General features: G+C 40.6%; 1 protein-coding gene across 3 annotated transcripts in view; it reads left to right on the top strand.

Moving 5' to 3' along the window:
* Positions 1-16,774, top strand: part of FNDC3B (fibronectin type III domain containing 3B) — a 195,049-nt gene that overhangs the window by 117,920 nt on the left and 60,355 nt on the right. For all 3 annotated transcript variants that reach the window (XM_082057207.1, XM_082057206.1, XM_082057208.1), the window contains 3 exons: positions 6,424-6,482; positions 12,839-12,996; positions 15,215-15,274. In XM_082057207.1, coding sequence (XP_081913333.1) covers positions 6,424-6,482; positions 12,839-12,996; positions 15,215-15,274 — 277 coding nt within the window. The remainder of the gene's footprint in view (positions 1-6,423; positions 6,483-12,838; positions 12,997-15,214; positions 15,275-16,774) is intronic.

Here is a 16,774-nt window from a genome sequence, read left to right as displayed (position 1 = left end):
TTTTTTCTTGGGGTTGGATAACGTCAGTTTCTCTACCTTGGACATGGGAGGTGCAGTCACGTTTTATCACTAGTGTTTTCATTAGCTTTCAAGTAATTATCAGAAATTCGAAATATGTAATATTTAGAAATCTCATCCTGGTATTTATAGGTTTAATTAATAATCTTCCTTGGTATATTATGTTTCAGCATGGTGTGATTGACTGTTTTGAATAGAAGTATTTCTTTCACAAGTTTTTTATTTTAAAAGGGCTCCCTATTCTGCCTGTTGTGCAAGTGGTGCCGAGAAGAGTTGTATGAAGTTCCATGTGTTCAGTGTGACACTGGATTTGTTCTCAGTATTACAGGAGTCGGCCAGTACATGGCCCATCCATGACCCTGCCCTGGGCTGCCTCCCTGACACACTGGAAAAATGCATCAAACTGGATTAGACAGCAATCTGTCCTAGGTCTAATTTTATTCAATATTTTCATTAAGGACTTGAAGAATGGAATAAGGATTGATGCTTATTTAATTATAGTCCATATCAGGCTCTGACAGGGTTGAGAGTGCTTGATGGGTCAAGGGGGAGAGAAGGGGACAAAACAGGAGGAAAGCTCAAATGGCCTTGACAGAAAAAGTTTGATCAAGACAAGAGTAAAAGTACTGCATTTCAGCCATTCCTTCTCAATCCTACTTTTTTTTTTTTAATTATTATTATATGGTAGTTCTGCACAGTAGTTCTGGGAGGTATAGTAGACTACAAAAGCTGAGATTCAAGTTATTCTATAGACAAAGAGATGAAGTAACCTCATAATGAGCTCTGTGAAGGGATATGTCACTCCTCAGTTGGTGCTGCTAGGGCCAGGGCTGCTACTGCATCTTCAGAAGAATGGAGACCAAATTCAGAAACATTCCAGAAGGCAGCAGTAAGTGGGATCTGTGATCTGATAAATACAGGTAAGGAAGAAATGAGCTTACTTTGTTTAAGGAGAAAAAGTAAATGTGAAAGATTGCAATGATGACAGTGGTGATGGACTGGCCTGGTGTGCAGAAGTAATAAGCTGAAGGTGCAGCAGGGGTAGCTGAGAAAAGGGGCTTCCCAGTGATGAGGAGAGTTAGGTACTGTGGTAGATGACCTAGCCGAGGAAATTTTGAGATTGCCACCATCACGGGGCAAGAGGTTATTAATTTTTTATTTATTTTTTTAAAAAATGGGCTAGGCAGATGTCTCTGAGGAATGGTTCAGGTGATCGTGTTGCAGTGTAGGAGGATGGACTTGATGACCGTTTCATGTCCCCTCCCATCCTGGGTTCTGTGACTCAGCTGCTGTGTGGCATCTGCAGTTTTAGTTCTGTTCTTGTACAAGGAGTTTTTTAATGTATGTATCTACAGTTCTCTGAAATGAAAAAGTCTCTGTGTGTTCTTTGTGTACGGAACTTTGACGCTGGCAGGCAGTTCACAAAGGAGCTGGGCTGTGCTTTGAAGAGTTCATTTTCTTGCAGCTTGTAGGTTGTGCCGTACGTGACTGATAAAAGATCTTTCCTAGCATTAAAGCTGGTCACAGCCCCAGTAAATCTGGAACAAATTCTGAGAAAGCATGTCATGTTATGACTGGCATATCTGTGAGCATGGAGCTCTGCTTGAGAATTAGACTAAAAGTTTGCGAAGTGCTGGTGCTGATGTCATTCCCTTGGAATGGAAAGGCGGTTGAAACAGTAAATACTTTCTGTGGCCAGAAGCTAAGTCTTGAGCTGGACTTTTTCCTCTCTGCGAAGGAAAGAATGCAGAACAAACCTAAAATGTGTATTTGCAATGGGAAAATCTTAATTAGTTTAGAGCTTTTAGCTATTTCAAACCATTTACATACACAGCTGCTGTTCATACAAACATGAAAACTACTCATGGAAACTTCAAACTTACCTTGAAATGACAAGTATTTTTTCCTGTTTTTTAAAGCTGTGCTTGGTGTTCAAAAGTGTGATTGGAAAGGTCTGAAAATTATATTTGTACTCTACGTGCAGAAAGGAGCATAGACACAGGCTAACAGAAGCATGTAATAAAAGGCTTTAGTTCAGCAAGGCTTAATATTGAAACCTTTTTAGCACCAAACAGCTGCTGGGAAAGTGTTTAATTTTTAGGGGCATTTACTCTTGGTTGTATCTATAGAGTTTTGGTAATGACACAAAACTCTGAAAAAAAAGAGATGACCAAAATACAGACAGAGATGTGGTCCGGGTCTTAACAGCTGGCTTGTCTGCTGCAAAAGGTTGGTCTGAGACATTGGATCTAAATAACCTACAGCCTGGGAATGAGAACCTAATGCTGTAGCTTTGGGCCAGCTATAATGCCTCTTAGACACTTAGATCTACAGGATAACAGGATTTTTATACTGTCCCTCTGAGGACCCCACTGAGCATTCACAAGGAAATCATCCCCACCCCCAGCTTCCTCCTAGGAGGCAGAGTTTTGCCCTGGCAGATGTGGGGAACAGATGTTGAGAGGAAAAGTTATAACAGGACAATGACCTGAAGTGTTAGTTGGGTTTTTCCTTGGTGTGATGGAACTTCTGTTCCCAATGGCAGAGGAGGAAAGCAGCACGTGTCTGCTCCTTTCTCTGCAAGCCCCAGCGTTAATGTTGGGGGTGACATAAAGGCATTTATGTTCTTGTGTCAGATACTCGGTGCTCAATTAGCTGAGGAAGAGACAGGAAGGGACAAAGATTTAAAAGCAAATCAGCTATCTGTTGTTCAAGGACAATTAGTGCTTAGGCAGTGAATCGCACTCAGCCACCCACCGCCTTTCCCGAGCAACTGTAGGTGATTTTTCTGAATTTTAGTCTCCTGTTTTACATCGAGGCTTCTCCTGTTCTTCCCCACCTTTCCACCACTGCATCTGTGATGTCTGGGAGACACTCATCATCCTCATCCCTAAATGTTCCAGTGAGCTAATCTAGTAGAAAATTTCTCAGTGGCTGATGAGTAACTATAATAGTAAGCTAGGGCAAAAAGTCTTTTTACCAATTCTGTATTATCAGCATAACACATAAAAGATACTTGTGTTTCTTTTCCTCTCTATAATTTTCTATTTCAGAAAGATTTCTACTCTTTGTTGGCTTGGGAGAAAGATGGTGAGCTTGTTGCTTAATGTGTTATGAGAGAGGTTGGGAGATAAAAACCAACTTCCTACTGAGGGAGTGATTCACAACAGGTCTCGTTCTCTTTTACTTCGTCTAGCTCAGGGGACTGCGAATAATTATGTTTATTACTGAAAAGAGATCAACCATACATAGAAGCCTGAGAACTTTTATGGCTTTTGAAATGGGAATTTAAGCATTTGAAATATTATAAGATGGTGAAAATTCTGGAAGCTACTTTCTTTCTCTGGAAAAGGTTGGCTTCAGTCTTATTAACAGGTTTTTCCCGGGGCAGTTTTGTGTTGCCTCTTTTTTTTTTTTTTTTTTTTTTTCCATATATTTCAGACAGGTAGGACTCAATGACCTCTGCTGAGGTCCCCTTCCAACCTGACCTGTTCTCTGATGATATTTATTGCTTTCTGTCTTTCATTTAACATTCGCTCTGTTTTCACAGGGCATTACCTATTATTCACAGTGGTTTTTTTTGTTTTTAATTCAGTGCAGGGTTCTAAGGCACACACTGCCCTTTCCACACGGTACACTGGTTCCAAAGCTTGTGATGAAAGGACACTTCTTGCTGTAGACATTTCTTTCTTTGCTGTTGTTCTTATAAAACAATCCGTGGCATTGGGAAATCAGCAGCACGGGGTCCCTCGGGGGTACCTCAGCTCTGCACACGGGAAGGGGTTGGTGCGTGTGTGCAGGTGATCGCCGGCCCCTGCCCAGTCCCATGTGTGAACATTTGGGAGGTTCAGCATAGGAGGTACCTCACAGGGTTGGTCAGCACGTGTGCAACATCCAATACAGCCTTTTCTTTAGAAAATGTGATGCAACTTCCATCCATATATGTGTTATTCATCAACTTTAAATTCAGTTCTTAATTTTTCTGCACTCACTTTGTCACCTTTGATATCTGTGTGTCCCATTGTCTCTCTCCCTCTTCCCTAAATCTTTGAAGAAGACTTTTCTTCCACCTCCAGCTTATCTGTATAAACTCTTGGTCACATAAATGTCCACATTGTCAAAATAAATATCCACATGTCCTTAATAACTCAAAGCTACAGAGCGTCTGGTTCTCAGAGCCTTCTCCTTGTTAACAAGCTACATATATGAGGAGCTAATATAAAAAAATATCAGTATTAGGACTCTTCATTGAGAAGTCTATTGCACTTTTTTCCCCCCAGTTATTTATTTGCTGGGTATACCCATCTCCCCGAGGTCTTAAAGTCAGTTCCTGCACTTGGAGCAATTTGAACCTTCAGCCCTGACCTGCAAGGGTCAGAGGAATTAGTTACTGTGCAAAGCGATCGTTTTTCATGGGAGAGGGAACTGAGATTTCTTTGGGTTCCTCAGGGCTTATTTTCCTGTTCTTCTTAGTGTGACACGGATAGCATCCTTGCTAGAAAGCAGAGAGAGGAAAGAAAATTCAGTCCACATGTTTGGAATTTAAGGTTGAGAATGATTCACGGTTAGCTTCTGGGGGTTGTAATTAGGGGTGACATAATAACCATAAACTTTGAATAAAATAGTAGCGACATTTTTGTTACATTCTGTAGCTGTAGAAGCTGCTTCTGATTAGCATCCCTGTGAGATAAGCCTGCAGGACCTCCTCGGTTTCCAGATCTGGATACAGGCTTTTGTGGTAGAGTCCTACTTCTGTACTGATGCTGAAGGGAACCCCGAATTCTGAGACAACCCAGACTTTGACATTTCATTTGGGTCAGCATCTCAACCTTTTCCTTGGCTGTTTTACTCCATATGTGTAGTTTTCAAGTCAGTATTATCTTACACTGGCTGAATCCTGACAGTTTATGTACTTTATAATACACTCTAAGGGTTATCTACTATGGAAAAAAAGCAATCATGCTATCCTCCTCTTCTCCTGAATTATTACAACTCCTTTTCCAAATGGCTGAGGCTAAAAGGAATCCAAGAATACATGGAGCAGTTCTGTCATTCTCACTCCACACCAAGGTGCATTCTTGTAGGGAGAGATGGGCATTTACACTGGAATTCTGCCATCAGCATTCAGCCAATTCTATTTTTTTGGCAGCTGAGCACATGGAATTTTTTAAAAAATGTGCTTTTTTAAAACAGGTCACAGACAAAAATAAAGACACATTCTTGGGCTACGAGAAGTAGGTCAGGCTTTGGGGGAATAATTTTTGAAAGCTGTTGATCTGATCTGACCAGTTTCTCTTTATTAGTATTTTTTTGCTACCTGTGCCAAATTTGTATGCTTTTTATAAAGATGTCCTGCACATTTTGCTTCAGGTGTGGTGTATTCTTTTGCTTTGGTTAGCAAACTTTTTACATTGGCATTTAAGAAAAAAGAAAAAAAAAAAAGAAAAAACAGAAGAAAAAACATGTTCCTAGTTTTCCATTAGAGAGTACTGTAGTGGAAAGTGAGGCCTCTCTGTGCTGCAGTCCAAAAGGAATAAAGCTGCTTTGTGTCACCTCATTACTCTTAAGCTGATGTTTCACCTCAGGACTCTTTGGAGGGGAGGATGGAGAAAGGCAGATTCAGCTGTTCAGATGATCACCTCTGCAGCACCTTCTGTGCTCAATTAATCCATCTAATGTAGGGGAAGTATTTCACACCTTGCCCTGTGGTAATGCTGTGTGTAGCCCCTGCACGAGCTGCTGTACTAGGCGCAAGACTCAGGGAAGGAGGATGGATGATGCTTGTCAGGCATCCTAATTAACCTGGCATGACTTTGCTACCTGTGCAGTTAAAAGGTGGTTGTGAAAAGAGCTTTGAGCATTACCTGGGAACAGCATTTAGGGACAGGCAGCTGTCGGGTGGGTGCTGGGGCTCGGGCAGGCACCCTGTGCAGCGCGGCTGGCGCAAGGATGCTCGTCCTCTCCGGAGCCTGGTGCTGTGGCAGGTAGCCCGGCTCTACAGCCCATGGGGCAAGGATGTGTTTGGTTGACAAACCAGGATTAGGTTCAGCAGTAATTGAGCTGTAGAAACACCTGGACCTCTTCCACAGCCGAGGTTTGGAAATAGGGTGGTTTTGTTCTGTGAAAGCAAATTCCAATTAATAACATTGTGGATAATACCTCTACAAATAATCCCACCTTTCTAAACATCTGCAGTTACTGCAAGTTTCAGTCCCTCCTTTTCATAATTTTTAAAATATTAATCCATGTAGCTCCATACTTTAAATTCACAAGAGCGAAACAACTGATGCTCGTGTACAAGTAATGTCTCTGTCCTATTTACAATTTCTTGAAGGATTTTTGACATAGCTGACATTTTTGTTTAAGTTTGGTAATTTATTCCTATTTCTGCATTCTGTTTTACAGAGTTTGATTCGGAAACAAAAAGAGTTCAAGATGTTCTTTCTGGAATGGAGAAACCACAGGTATGTCATCCCAAATTACAACACACACACAAATAGCAAATGTGATAAGTCGATTGTGTCAAAACGTACTAGTGATTTCACAGGGGAATCACGTCTGAATTTTTTCCTTAATGGAATGTGTTGCCACTGTATTTATCAAACTCATTTTGCCAGGATATAAATTTGAAGCATCTTTTATGCTTGTGAGTACTTCTGGGATCTGCCCACTACAGCAATCACCCCAGTCTCCTATTTCCAGAGGACAACTCCAGGTATTCGCACTGCAGTGAGGTACCCAGTGCACTGGGGTGATTCACATTGCTCCTTCCCCATTCTCTCCTGGGTTTAATTTTATTTGTCATGAGCAATTTATGTCTGTAATCATTATTAAATTAAGGTAATCCTATTACTCAATGGCAATTTCTATATTCTAAGTTTGTCTGAGCCATAAAAGCATGTGAATTGTAATGGAAATTGGATCACCAGGCTGGGTGTGACCACAGTCAGGTGAGGTTATTCATAAATCTGGTGGTAAGCGCTTTGAATATGATGGTTTTCTAGTTTGGTGTGTCAAATGAAAATCAGAAGGCTATCATGGATCTAAATGAACGGTCCAAACGAGCTCTTGAAGAAGCAGTCCTGAGGCAGGTGGAGATGGCTCTGCTTTGGGAGCTTTACCTCCTTGGCTCTGTTGGGGCTCAGGCCTTTCTCTGTCCAGCTGGAAGTAAGCAAATTTAAAAAAATAATTTTTAAAGAAGTTGGAAAGCTCGTCCTAAAGACTGGGTTCAATAGTAGCTGATAGAGGCCAATATAAAGAAGTTCTGCAGTGGGAACATGAAGGAGGGGCTGTTCCTTCGATGCAGAAGTGATGGAGCTCAGGGAGAAGCAGCTACAAGCACAGACTGAGTTTTATTTTTAGGATCTGTCCTCTTAGATGTTTCTGTTCTGAATAAATACAAAAGGCTGTCTTAAACTGGTCCATCGGTAAGTACTGGATCCTACTCCCATGGCATCCACAAGAGCAGGTTCAAAGCTGCCCAGAATCTAAACCAGACCTGCGGAGGTGATAAACACCAGGGGGCTGCAGCCCGAGTTTCTGTTCACAAGAAGGAAAGTTGCTTTATTTCTCTGTAGAGACAAGTGATGATAATAAGCTGAAGAAGAGTGAAATGTTTCTGGGAGGTCAGAAGGGAAGAAAGTACAATTATCACAAAATTAGGCTAGTTTATTGTACAGAGTGAGTCAATATTTTTCTTTGAAGGGCTATATGAATGTTGCTTATCTGGTAATATATCACTGCTACATACCTTTTACGAAGATCTGGAGAGCTGACATGAAATATGTGTTATTTCGTACTTACATTTACAGAGGTAAGGAGAGGAGCTATTTGAGCAGTTCGCAGGCTTCTGAGCTCTCTACAATTAGATTTATGGTAACCAGATCACTTAAAGCAGAGGGGAGCAAAAAACTACCAGTAGACTACCAATTTTCCTTGAATTATTTAAAAAATAGGAATCTTTAAAAAAAATAAGATCTAAACCATGAGAAATGCTAGTTCAGTGACATTTAGTGAGAAGATACTGGGGATCAGTATCATTTTGTCTGTAACTTTGACGCTTGTAACTAAACTCACAGGAAACTCCCAAACTATTAATTGCTATGAATGATTATGTGTGTGCGTAGTCACTCTTATATCTGATAGATATACATCATATTATGCATAAATAGTCAGCTGGGCCATGTTTCTTGGTGAGCCTTACACATATGTGAGTGAAAACTAAAACAGCGTATAGAAAAAGGGTTGTGTAGAAGAAGTGATGCAATTAAAATGAAAGAGCACGGAGCAGTAAGTCAGTGGCAAGCTGAGGGACTCGATGTCTGCAGCAGGTGGCTTTGATGTGTCCAAGGGAATATCTCCCTCTGAACCTCCCATCTGAAGCCACCCGAAGGGATTAACCCTTTGAGCAGCTCCTGCAGGACACTCAGACACTGTATTGCTCGGAGACATCTTTGAGGCTTGTCCAGGTAATTCTGCATGACAGTGTCTCTCACATTTCCAAATACAAAATATACATGCTTTTAAAATGATGAATTTATAAAAAGTCTGTTTTCAATAATAGGTGTTGTTACCCGTTTGAGAGACATGGAACCAAACTGTAAATTTAATCATAGTTTTATCCCTTTGACAGCAAACATTTTAAAAGACGCCTTTTACTTCCTCCCACCCCCATGTTTTTATTTAAACTGAAATGTATTTTTAATTTGCGTTATCGCAGACAAAGCAAGCATTCTCTGAAGCAAATGCCTTGGTGAGGGAAGGGAAACTTGATTCTGGGTTTCCGAAGTGGCGGGGAGCGGCATCGCTGCTGCTGAGCGGCTCGGGGGGACATCACCCCCTGTGGGGAAACGCTGCAGGACCGAGCAGTTGAGGCTCAGATAGGAGTTTGACTTTCCACAAGGCAGCCTGCTCCTGCTGACTTGCTCTGCAGCGAAACTCATATTTAATCATTGGGATTTTTGCCTAAAATTGCAGGATTAGAGCCGTAGTTTAAAAGCGAAATCTCGACCTGGTAATAACCGTGAATTCATTTGACCCCCAGGTCTTTCAAACGTTGCCCTCGGGGGAGTAAATGAATGTTGCTTGCAGTGTAGTTCTCACACATACAATAAACCCCCGAACCACACGATGCCTGTGAATGCTAACCCGGAATTTGAAAGATAATGAAAGTTGTACAGAAACATTGTTCATTACCTGAAAGACGGGAAGGACCGATATTCATCAGTCTTGTAACCTTATTAAAGTAGTGCAGGAGTTGGGATTCTTTCCCAGGGGCTTTTATAAAATAATTATTTACACCACTGAGTTTTGATAGCAGAGAAAGCGGGCGTTTACTGTGTAAACTGAGAAGTTTTCAGAAACTAATTAACTGTTCTTTTCACCAGACGTACAAAACTCCTTGTGGGAGAATCTTTTGTTAGGTCTCAGCTAACAGGCTGAGCCAGTCCTGTCCAAAGCGAGCACCGCAGTTTTGGGGACAAGTGAGACAGGCTGAAGTAACTAGAAAGCAGCACAAAGATTTGCTTGCCCAGCCTGTGAAAAGGTGCTCTGGCCGCTTATATTTTGGTTGGATGAAATTAGGGCACCATTAATGAACAATAAACTGTTTTTTCTTTACTTATAGCTAAGGATTTATGTCTGGAAGTTCAGTGGTGACATTAAACCCACTGTCCCGATATTCCTTATGGCGTGGAAAGGGCTGGTCCAGATCTGTTCAGCTGCTCGTTATCTTTTGAAAGGTGCTCCCTCTCCCCGGTGTAAGCAAGAAAAGTTGGAGTTAAAGCTACTGAGCTGGTTTGCGAGTACCTGCTAGTTATTCTCGGCCTATCATAACCCCATTTATTTAACTTATCCTTTTTCACAGCAAAGCTAGTGCTTCCTGTGCCAGGTAGGAGTTCCTTGGTAAGGCAGTGGCTTTGGCTGTTAAATCAGATATTGAAAAGATATGCCTTTGGCTGATAAACGTGATACAATATTGAACCTATTAGTGGGCGAGCAGCAGATAGGTTTATCTCCAGCCGTACAAATAAATCCGTTCCCAGTCCTTGTGCTGACGTGCACAGCGCTGTTCCGCTGTCTATACCCAGGGAGCGCATAGATTTGCCTTTTCCGACTTTATCGTACAGGCACTGATCCCTCATTTGCTTTACTACACTTGCTGTGTGTACTTGCTGTGTGTGGCTAAGAAGTGTATTTAATGATTTCTGGTGTTGATTTTTAAACCTCCCCCAGCAGTTACTGCGGACCCAACAGCCAGCAGCCACCCTCAGGGCTGCACCAGTAAGAAGTTAATGGTGTAACTGGAGCAGCTTAGCGACTGGGTTTGGACTTATATCCTCTGTGTGGAAATGTCTGCACACTTCAGAATAATAATCTAACAGTTTCTAGCAGTTAGTCCAGAATGTACTTTCTCTTATTTTAAGGAAATTATGAAAGAGCTAACTTTTCACAGATTGTTAAGTTCATGAAAGCCCGGAGTTTTTGCCGTATGCAGGATATATACGTGTGTCCTTGTGAGTAGTCATAGAGAAAAACATTTCAATAGAACATTGGCAGGATATCATGCCTCCTGCTCCAAGTCTGTCTGAATTTATGAAAAACAATTATGCAAGCCTATTTCCATAATAAAAGCAAGTGTGTGTTGATGGGCTGAGCTGGCATAGGAGTAGTGTATGTTAAAAAAAAGTCCGTTTGGATCTTACTATCCAGTTCCCTGATCAAAATATTATTCAAATGAAAGATTTATAGCTCTAAATATATTTTTTCGCAATTTCATTCACATACTTGTATACATATATATTTAAAAAAATTAACTTATCTGTTGTATTTGAATCATTCAGGATTCTTATAAGCTATCTAATCCACTATCAGTATTCACTGGTACACATTTTTGAAACAAACATTGATATCATAGCATTAGAAAAATGTGACTGGAGCGAGAAATTGCATGAAAATTCATACAAGAATTTGCATATTCTATGGGTTTTTTTTAAAAGAAAAGAAGTTTAATGCTGCTTAAAACTTCTTGCCTTACAACTTGTTTTTCATGTTAGGTTGAACAGAGGTTTTATTTTTGGCAAGGCTTAAGTATGCTGCTATAAATCAAAATCTTTAACTTTTGCGAGTGTGGTGTTTTAGTTGAGATGAGGCATTTCGTGGTTTCACCTGCTTGTCAGTCTGTTAAGAACAGATTTATGACTTGATCAGAAAGAAGCTACTTGATATATGGGTATCACACACAACAGTTGCAATGCTCTTCAGCTGGAGGCAGTGTGTTTTCACCTGAGAAGTTAAATATTCTCCATTATCTAAAGATATCCAGAAGCCAGATTTGTAAACAAGCAGCGCTGAAAGCTGATTGCTAGTATTTTATTACCAAATCATTTATGGGTAAGGTGTTTCAATTGTCGCAATAAAAGTGTAGGAAATGTGTAACTAAGCACCTGCATCATTCATCTTACACCTTCTAAAATAGCAACATTTTGCTTTGTGTGTTGGAAAAATGTGTTAAAATAATAGAACCAGTGAAACTTGATGTGTAGGAGAAATGAATTTAAAAAGTGGGAAACCTTGTACTTTGATTCCTCCTCATGAAGGCTAGCTAAAACATATTCTTTACATTTTCACTACAATTAAGAAACAGTTGTGTTCATTATGAAAAGTGGAGAGTTTGTTGCAGAGAGCTTGAGACTATGGAGGCTTTGGGGCTTCCCTGGGCTTTTCAGAAGGTGTGCATAAAAATGTTGTGCTGTCTTTCCAAGACAGCCAATGAAACCATTGGGTTTTGTTTTGTTTTTGTTGTGTATGTTTTTGTGGGGTTTTTGTTTTTGTTGTTGTTTGGGGTTTTTTTGGTTGGCTTGGTGGTTTTCTGGTGGTGGTGGTTTTTTGTTTGTTTGTTTTTGAGGTAGTGGTGTGGGGTTCGTGTTCTTGTTCCTCGCTGGCTAACAGCAGGCCGTCTTCTCTGGGAAGCTGCCGGTGGGTACGTGAATGACGCCTCCGGTGAGGAAGGCGATGCTGGTTCTGTAAGCTCAGTCAGTCTGGAGTTGCGTGGACCCGATACAGCTGCTCTGGTGGGCGTGATAAAAGTTGTTTTGGTGCCGGGGTTTGAGGTATTTCTTTTGTGTTCTATTAAAAGACAATCCTCACCCATGTGCCATTGAAGCGTTGCTACAGAGCTGTGCCCAGGGGTGACTGTAGACCATACATGCAGTCTTTCTGCACAGAGTGAGCGATTTGTGATGTAATTTTTAATTGACAGTTTGGACTTCTACTGTGAGTCTCCTTATACTTTTGAGTCAGCGTAACCGTGCAGATTGAATTCATTGTTGGGTTTGGGTTTTTTTGTTTATTTGCAGTTGAATTATTGCTTTTTCAAATTACAAGAAGGAACAGGACGACTGAAAAAGCCATCATAGTTTTATTGAATAATCTTTCTAACAAAAGCTTTATAAAAGTAATTGTGTACAAAACAATCTAGAGGATAAAGTATTTGTTCCACTTCCCTTCTGGTAAAGGTCACGGCAGCAGGTACCTCCAGAATGGTGCGAGGCAGCTTTTGCTGGATGCCCAGACAATGACAAGTCAGCTCACTGCAGGGTGACGTCTCTCTGGATTCCTCATCTGCTAGAGATTAGTTTATGCCAGGAATCTATATTTTTGCTTGTGTTGTTCTTGACCATTTCTAACTCTTTACTTTTTCACTTTTAGCTCTGAAATTTCCTTTTTACAATAAATGGATTGTGAAGACGCAAGGAAAAAGCAAATACTTAAAGGATAGTGTTTTTCTTGGAATTCAGAGTAACTGATGTTTCTTTTATAGGTTACAAATATTCAAGCAAGAACAGTTTTACTTTCCTGGTCACCTCCCACTGGCCTTCTAAATGCAGATAGACACAACAACGGTTTGCCTTACACCTGTACCTACGAGGTTGCCTTATCAGATAAAGGAAGGGATGGAAAATACAAGATAGTTTACAGGTAACAGCATCGTTTTTACACTTGCCTTGCTCTCAAATTGTGTTTTTTGTTAGGAATAAATTCTCTGAGCTTTTCAGGGTGTGTGTTGGCGCGTCCATCAGTTGCAGAAAAAAGGCACGTTTGAACACCCTGTAATTGCTCCCTTGCTGTCCCATCAGCCCCCCTTGCTGGGAGAACTTCAGGGAGCTGGTTGAGTCCATGTCACGAGGTCCCTAATTGCCATCCCCTCCCACCTCCCTGGCACATGGCAGATCTTGCATATGATGCTATTTCTCCCATTACCAATGAAAAGGTTACTTTTTTGTCTTACGCTAAGTGTCAAAAGCCTTTTTGTGTATACCAGGCAGGACAGCTGCCTTCCTAATGGGCTAAATTTGTGTGGACTTGCAGAATTAAGAACAGTAAAGCTTGCTTTTTTGATCCACGAGCAAAAGTTGAGGGCTATTCTGCTTCGTAGTGTCTTAAATGAGCAGAGGAGGGAACACACTGATCAGTAGGCTGTACAGGCTCCTCAGAAAAACCCAAATACTTGGCTCTCAGCAGTGTTCAGTAAAGATTCTGAGGGATTGCTCGCTCTCTCCTTCCAGTGATCCTCTGAGCTCATTCTGTGATCAAGTACATATGGTGTTTGCCTTTCTTTTTCCCCGTTCATGACGTCTAGGATAGAAGAATTTGAGATGTGACCTTGGCTGTTGTGAAGTAGTTAATCTTTCCCAAATCTCATTAAATAGAGTCCAGGTGGTACAACATTTATGAAATTACCGCTTGAGACCAAACTGTCTCCTTTCTTAAAATGTCCTGTGAATTAGAGTATTCGTCCTGGTATGTGGAAGGCAGATCTCATGAACTGTCCTGGGTAATATAAAGAGAGCACGTTAACCACGGAGATGCTGCCTGATTTTGATTTTTTTTCTGGTATTTACACTAGCTTATTTGTGAGCCAGTGTGAGCATCTCTATAGGTTAATGTGTGCCGCTGAGCTCTTAAAATGGAAAGGAGCCTTTCTAGAACTTCTTGTGCTTGCTGATGTGACGGCTGCACATTTTCTCCGTGTTATGAAATGTTGTGCATCTGTTTTAAAGCTGCTAGTAGTAATCTGTCTCCTGCTGCTGGCCAGAGCACAGCCATTAGCTTAATGTGGTACGCTCCGTCACGAGCAGCGGTAATCGTTATTACTATAGGCAAAAGAAAGTCTGCAATATGTTTAATATATTGTCTTTGCAAGGAGGTGCAGTCATTTCAGAGGGGAAAAAAAATCCACAGCATTGGACTGTATAACAAAAATAAGGGGTTTTGGTGGATTTCTGACAATCCAGCAGTCTTGTGCTTTCTGGTTGATTTTGTCCTCTTGATTTTGAGATATCTCCCTGTTTTTGTCTAGCTATCTATGAAATATTTCTTTATGCTAAACTGAGAAAATTCTTGTTTCCGATATTTTAATAAAATCGTGAACAAGCCAAGCACTGACGTGAGTAGGGTATTACTTATTAAGCACTGACCTGTACCTTAATCTTCACAGAACTGGCAACACATGACTGAGCCCGGTGTTCATTTACCAGCAAACAAACTAGAGGAAAAAGGATGGCCCTAACTATGCTGGCTACATTTGAAATTAATAGATTATATGCTAGCTTTTTCCTAAAATGTCTGAAAGTCTGTGCTTTTACTTTTATTGATACTGAAAGAGATCTGGGTCCAGCTCTTAGGGCATTTATTAAACGTCTCCTTGCTTTGGTCCACACAGTGTGAGTGTGGAAGAGATAGCAAATACATGTAATGGTTGTGCAAGAAGCTATACATTTTCCTCTGCAGTTCAATTTTGAAATAGTGAATGCGCAGAATGTATAAAAGCAATGTATCAATTCTGCTCCTTCCAGCTCTGGGAGGGTTGAAAAACACATTTAACTTAATGCAAATATCAACAAAATGTAAGGACAGCATTGAAATAAACCTGTATAGCCAGTTCACTGTATAAATTGGGATAACTACTTTTCTCTCATGTATGCACAGTCTCATGAAGTTTTCAAGAAAGATGAAGCGTGTTGACAGGTTGTTGGTGTAGTGTTTACTACTGCTTTCCTGTGCTGAGATTTTTTTTCTTCTTTCACATCATAATATGAGGGAGTCACTAGTCACTGGAAAATCACTGGCTGTGCTAAATGTGATATTGCTTTTTCAAAACTTACTGATTTGTTGGTTTGGGGCTTTTTTCTTGCAGTGGAGAAGAATTAGAATATAACCTGAAAGACCTTAGGCCAGCAACAGATTATCATGTCAGGTGAGTTAATGTGACATATATAAACTCTTCAGTTATGAGAATAAATGTGAAAGTTTTTATACTAGCTGTACAGTGTAGCTCAAGAATTTCATGGTCACCTCTGTTGGTGTTTTTTCGGTGGCTTCTAAATATTTTCTGATATATTTTATCTCGGACTTCAAGTTACAAGAGTGCTTTTTGAACAATACATTTTCTCTCATGTTGTCATTCCTACAGTAAGAGGAGAAAGACATCTACATATCTGTAGATGTCTTTATGTATCTGTATTTCTTTATGTATCTGTATTTCTTTATGTATAATAAGCCTGGAAGTGCTTGTGTGTAAAAGTGGGATACCTCAAGCTTCTTAAAAATTTGTCTCAAGCAACTGGTGTTTCTTCAGTTATTGTGACACAGGTGTGCAGGCACTGAAAGTACTCCAGCACAGTTTCTTCATAAATACTCCTTGCTTCGTGAAGTAAATCTGTTGATTACAGATCTATCAGGCCATAGTAATTTCAGCATTTATTAAAAAAAAAATTAAAATTCACAGTGGCCTGTCTTGATACATTGGGAGCGTGTTCCTCTTTGATTCTAAAATAGGTGTTTTACACGTTTATTAACAGATTCTTGGTTTTGCTCCCGGATGTTTTTTGTCTGTGGTGTTATCTGCTCGCGTTGCATTTTTTTTTAAAGACTTTGCTTAGGAACCAAGGCTTAAAATTCACATCCTGTTCACTTAGGCTCAATATCCTTTAAAAAAAAAATCCTTTTGCTCATGTCTATTGTTTCCTTCTGTTTTTCCAGACAAAGGCTAGGATTGGCTTGCTTTTTCATATCAAGGCTGCTACTGTTTGTAAAACTTGAAAGAACAAACACTTTGCATCTTAGCTATAAGAATGACCCAGCACCAAAATGTGCCTGCCTTGCTTTGGCACTGTAACTTCTTTATTTTTAAGGATACTTTCTAGCAGAGCCCTAAAATGAACTTTTCAAGCACAAGACCAGAAGGAACTTCTTGTAAATAAGTGGAAGACCCAGGCTCCCAGCCCCAGCAGACGGCCGATCGTAGCGAGCAGGAGGAGGATGTAAAACATTGCCCAGTTCCTGCTCTAAGCATCTGAGCATGACTTTCCACACCAGCTCAAACAGCAGCACGGTCGCCATGTGCAACGTGGCATTGGGATCTTGTGCCGTTTTTAGGGATGTTGGGGGTATTTGCTCCATGGCATGGCTGACCTCTTTCTCCCTGCCTGCAGCTCGGTCCACCTTCCTGCAGGTTTGCCAAATTATCGATTGTTTGTGCACAGTTAGCAATAGCTTTTGTTTAAAAATAAGTGACGGCCGAGTATAAAAATCAGACTTCAAAAGCAGCAGCATGTATTTGTAGTGGAGGGAACTGACACTGAAAAGGCTGGCTGTTTGTTTTCAGTGGCAATTTTTCGCCACTGAAACTGTTATGGATAATGACTGTGAAGAAATAAATCTGTTAAGTGAAGAGATTTATGAGACCAACAGTTAC

Source organism: Streptopelia decaocto (genome assembly GCF_964273445.1).
Source record: "Streptopelia decaocto genome assembly, chromosome: 6".
NCBI classification, from domain to species: Eukaryota; Metazoa; Chordata; class Aves; order Columbiformes; family Columbidae; genus Streptopelia; species Streptopelia decaocto.
Note: the sequence above shows the minus strand (reverse complement) of the source record. Positions and strands in the feature narration are given on the sequence as shown.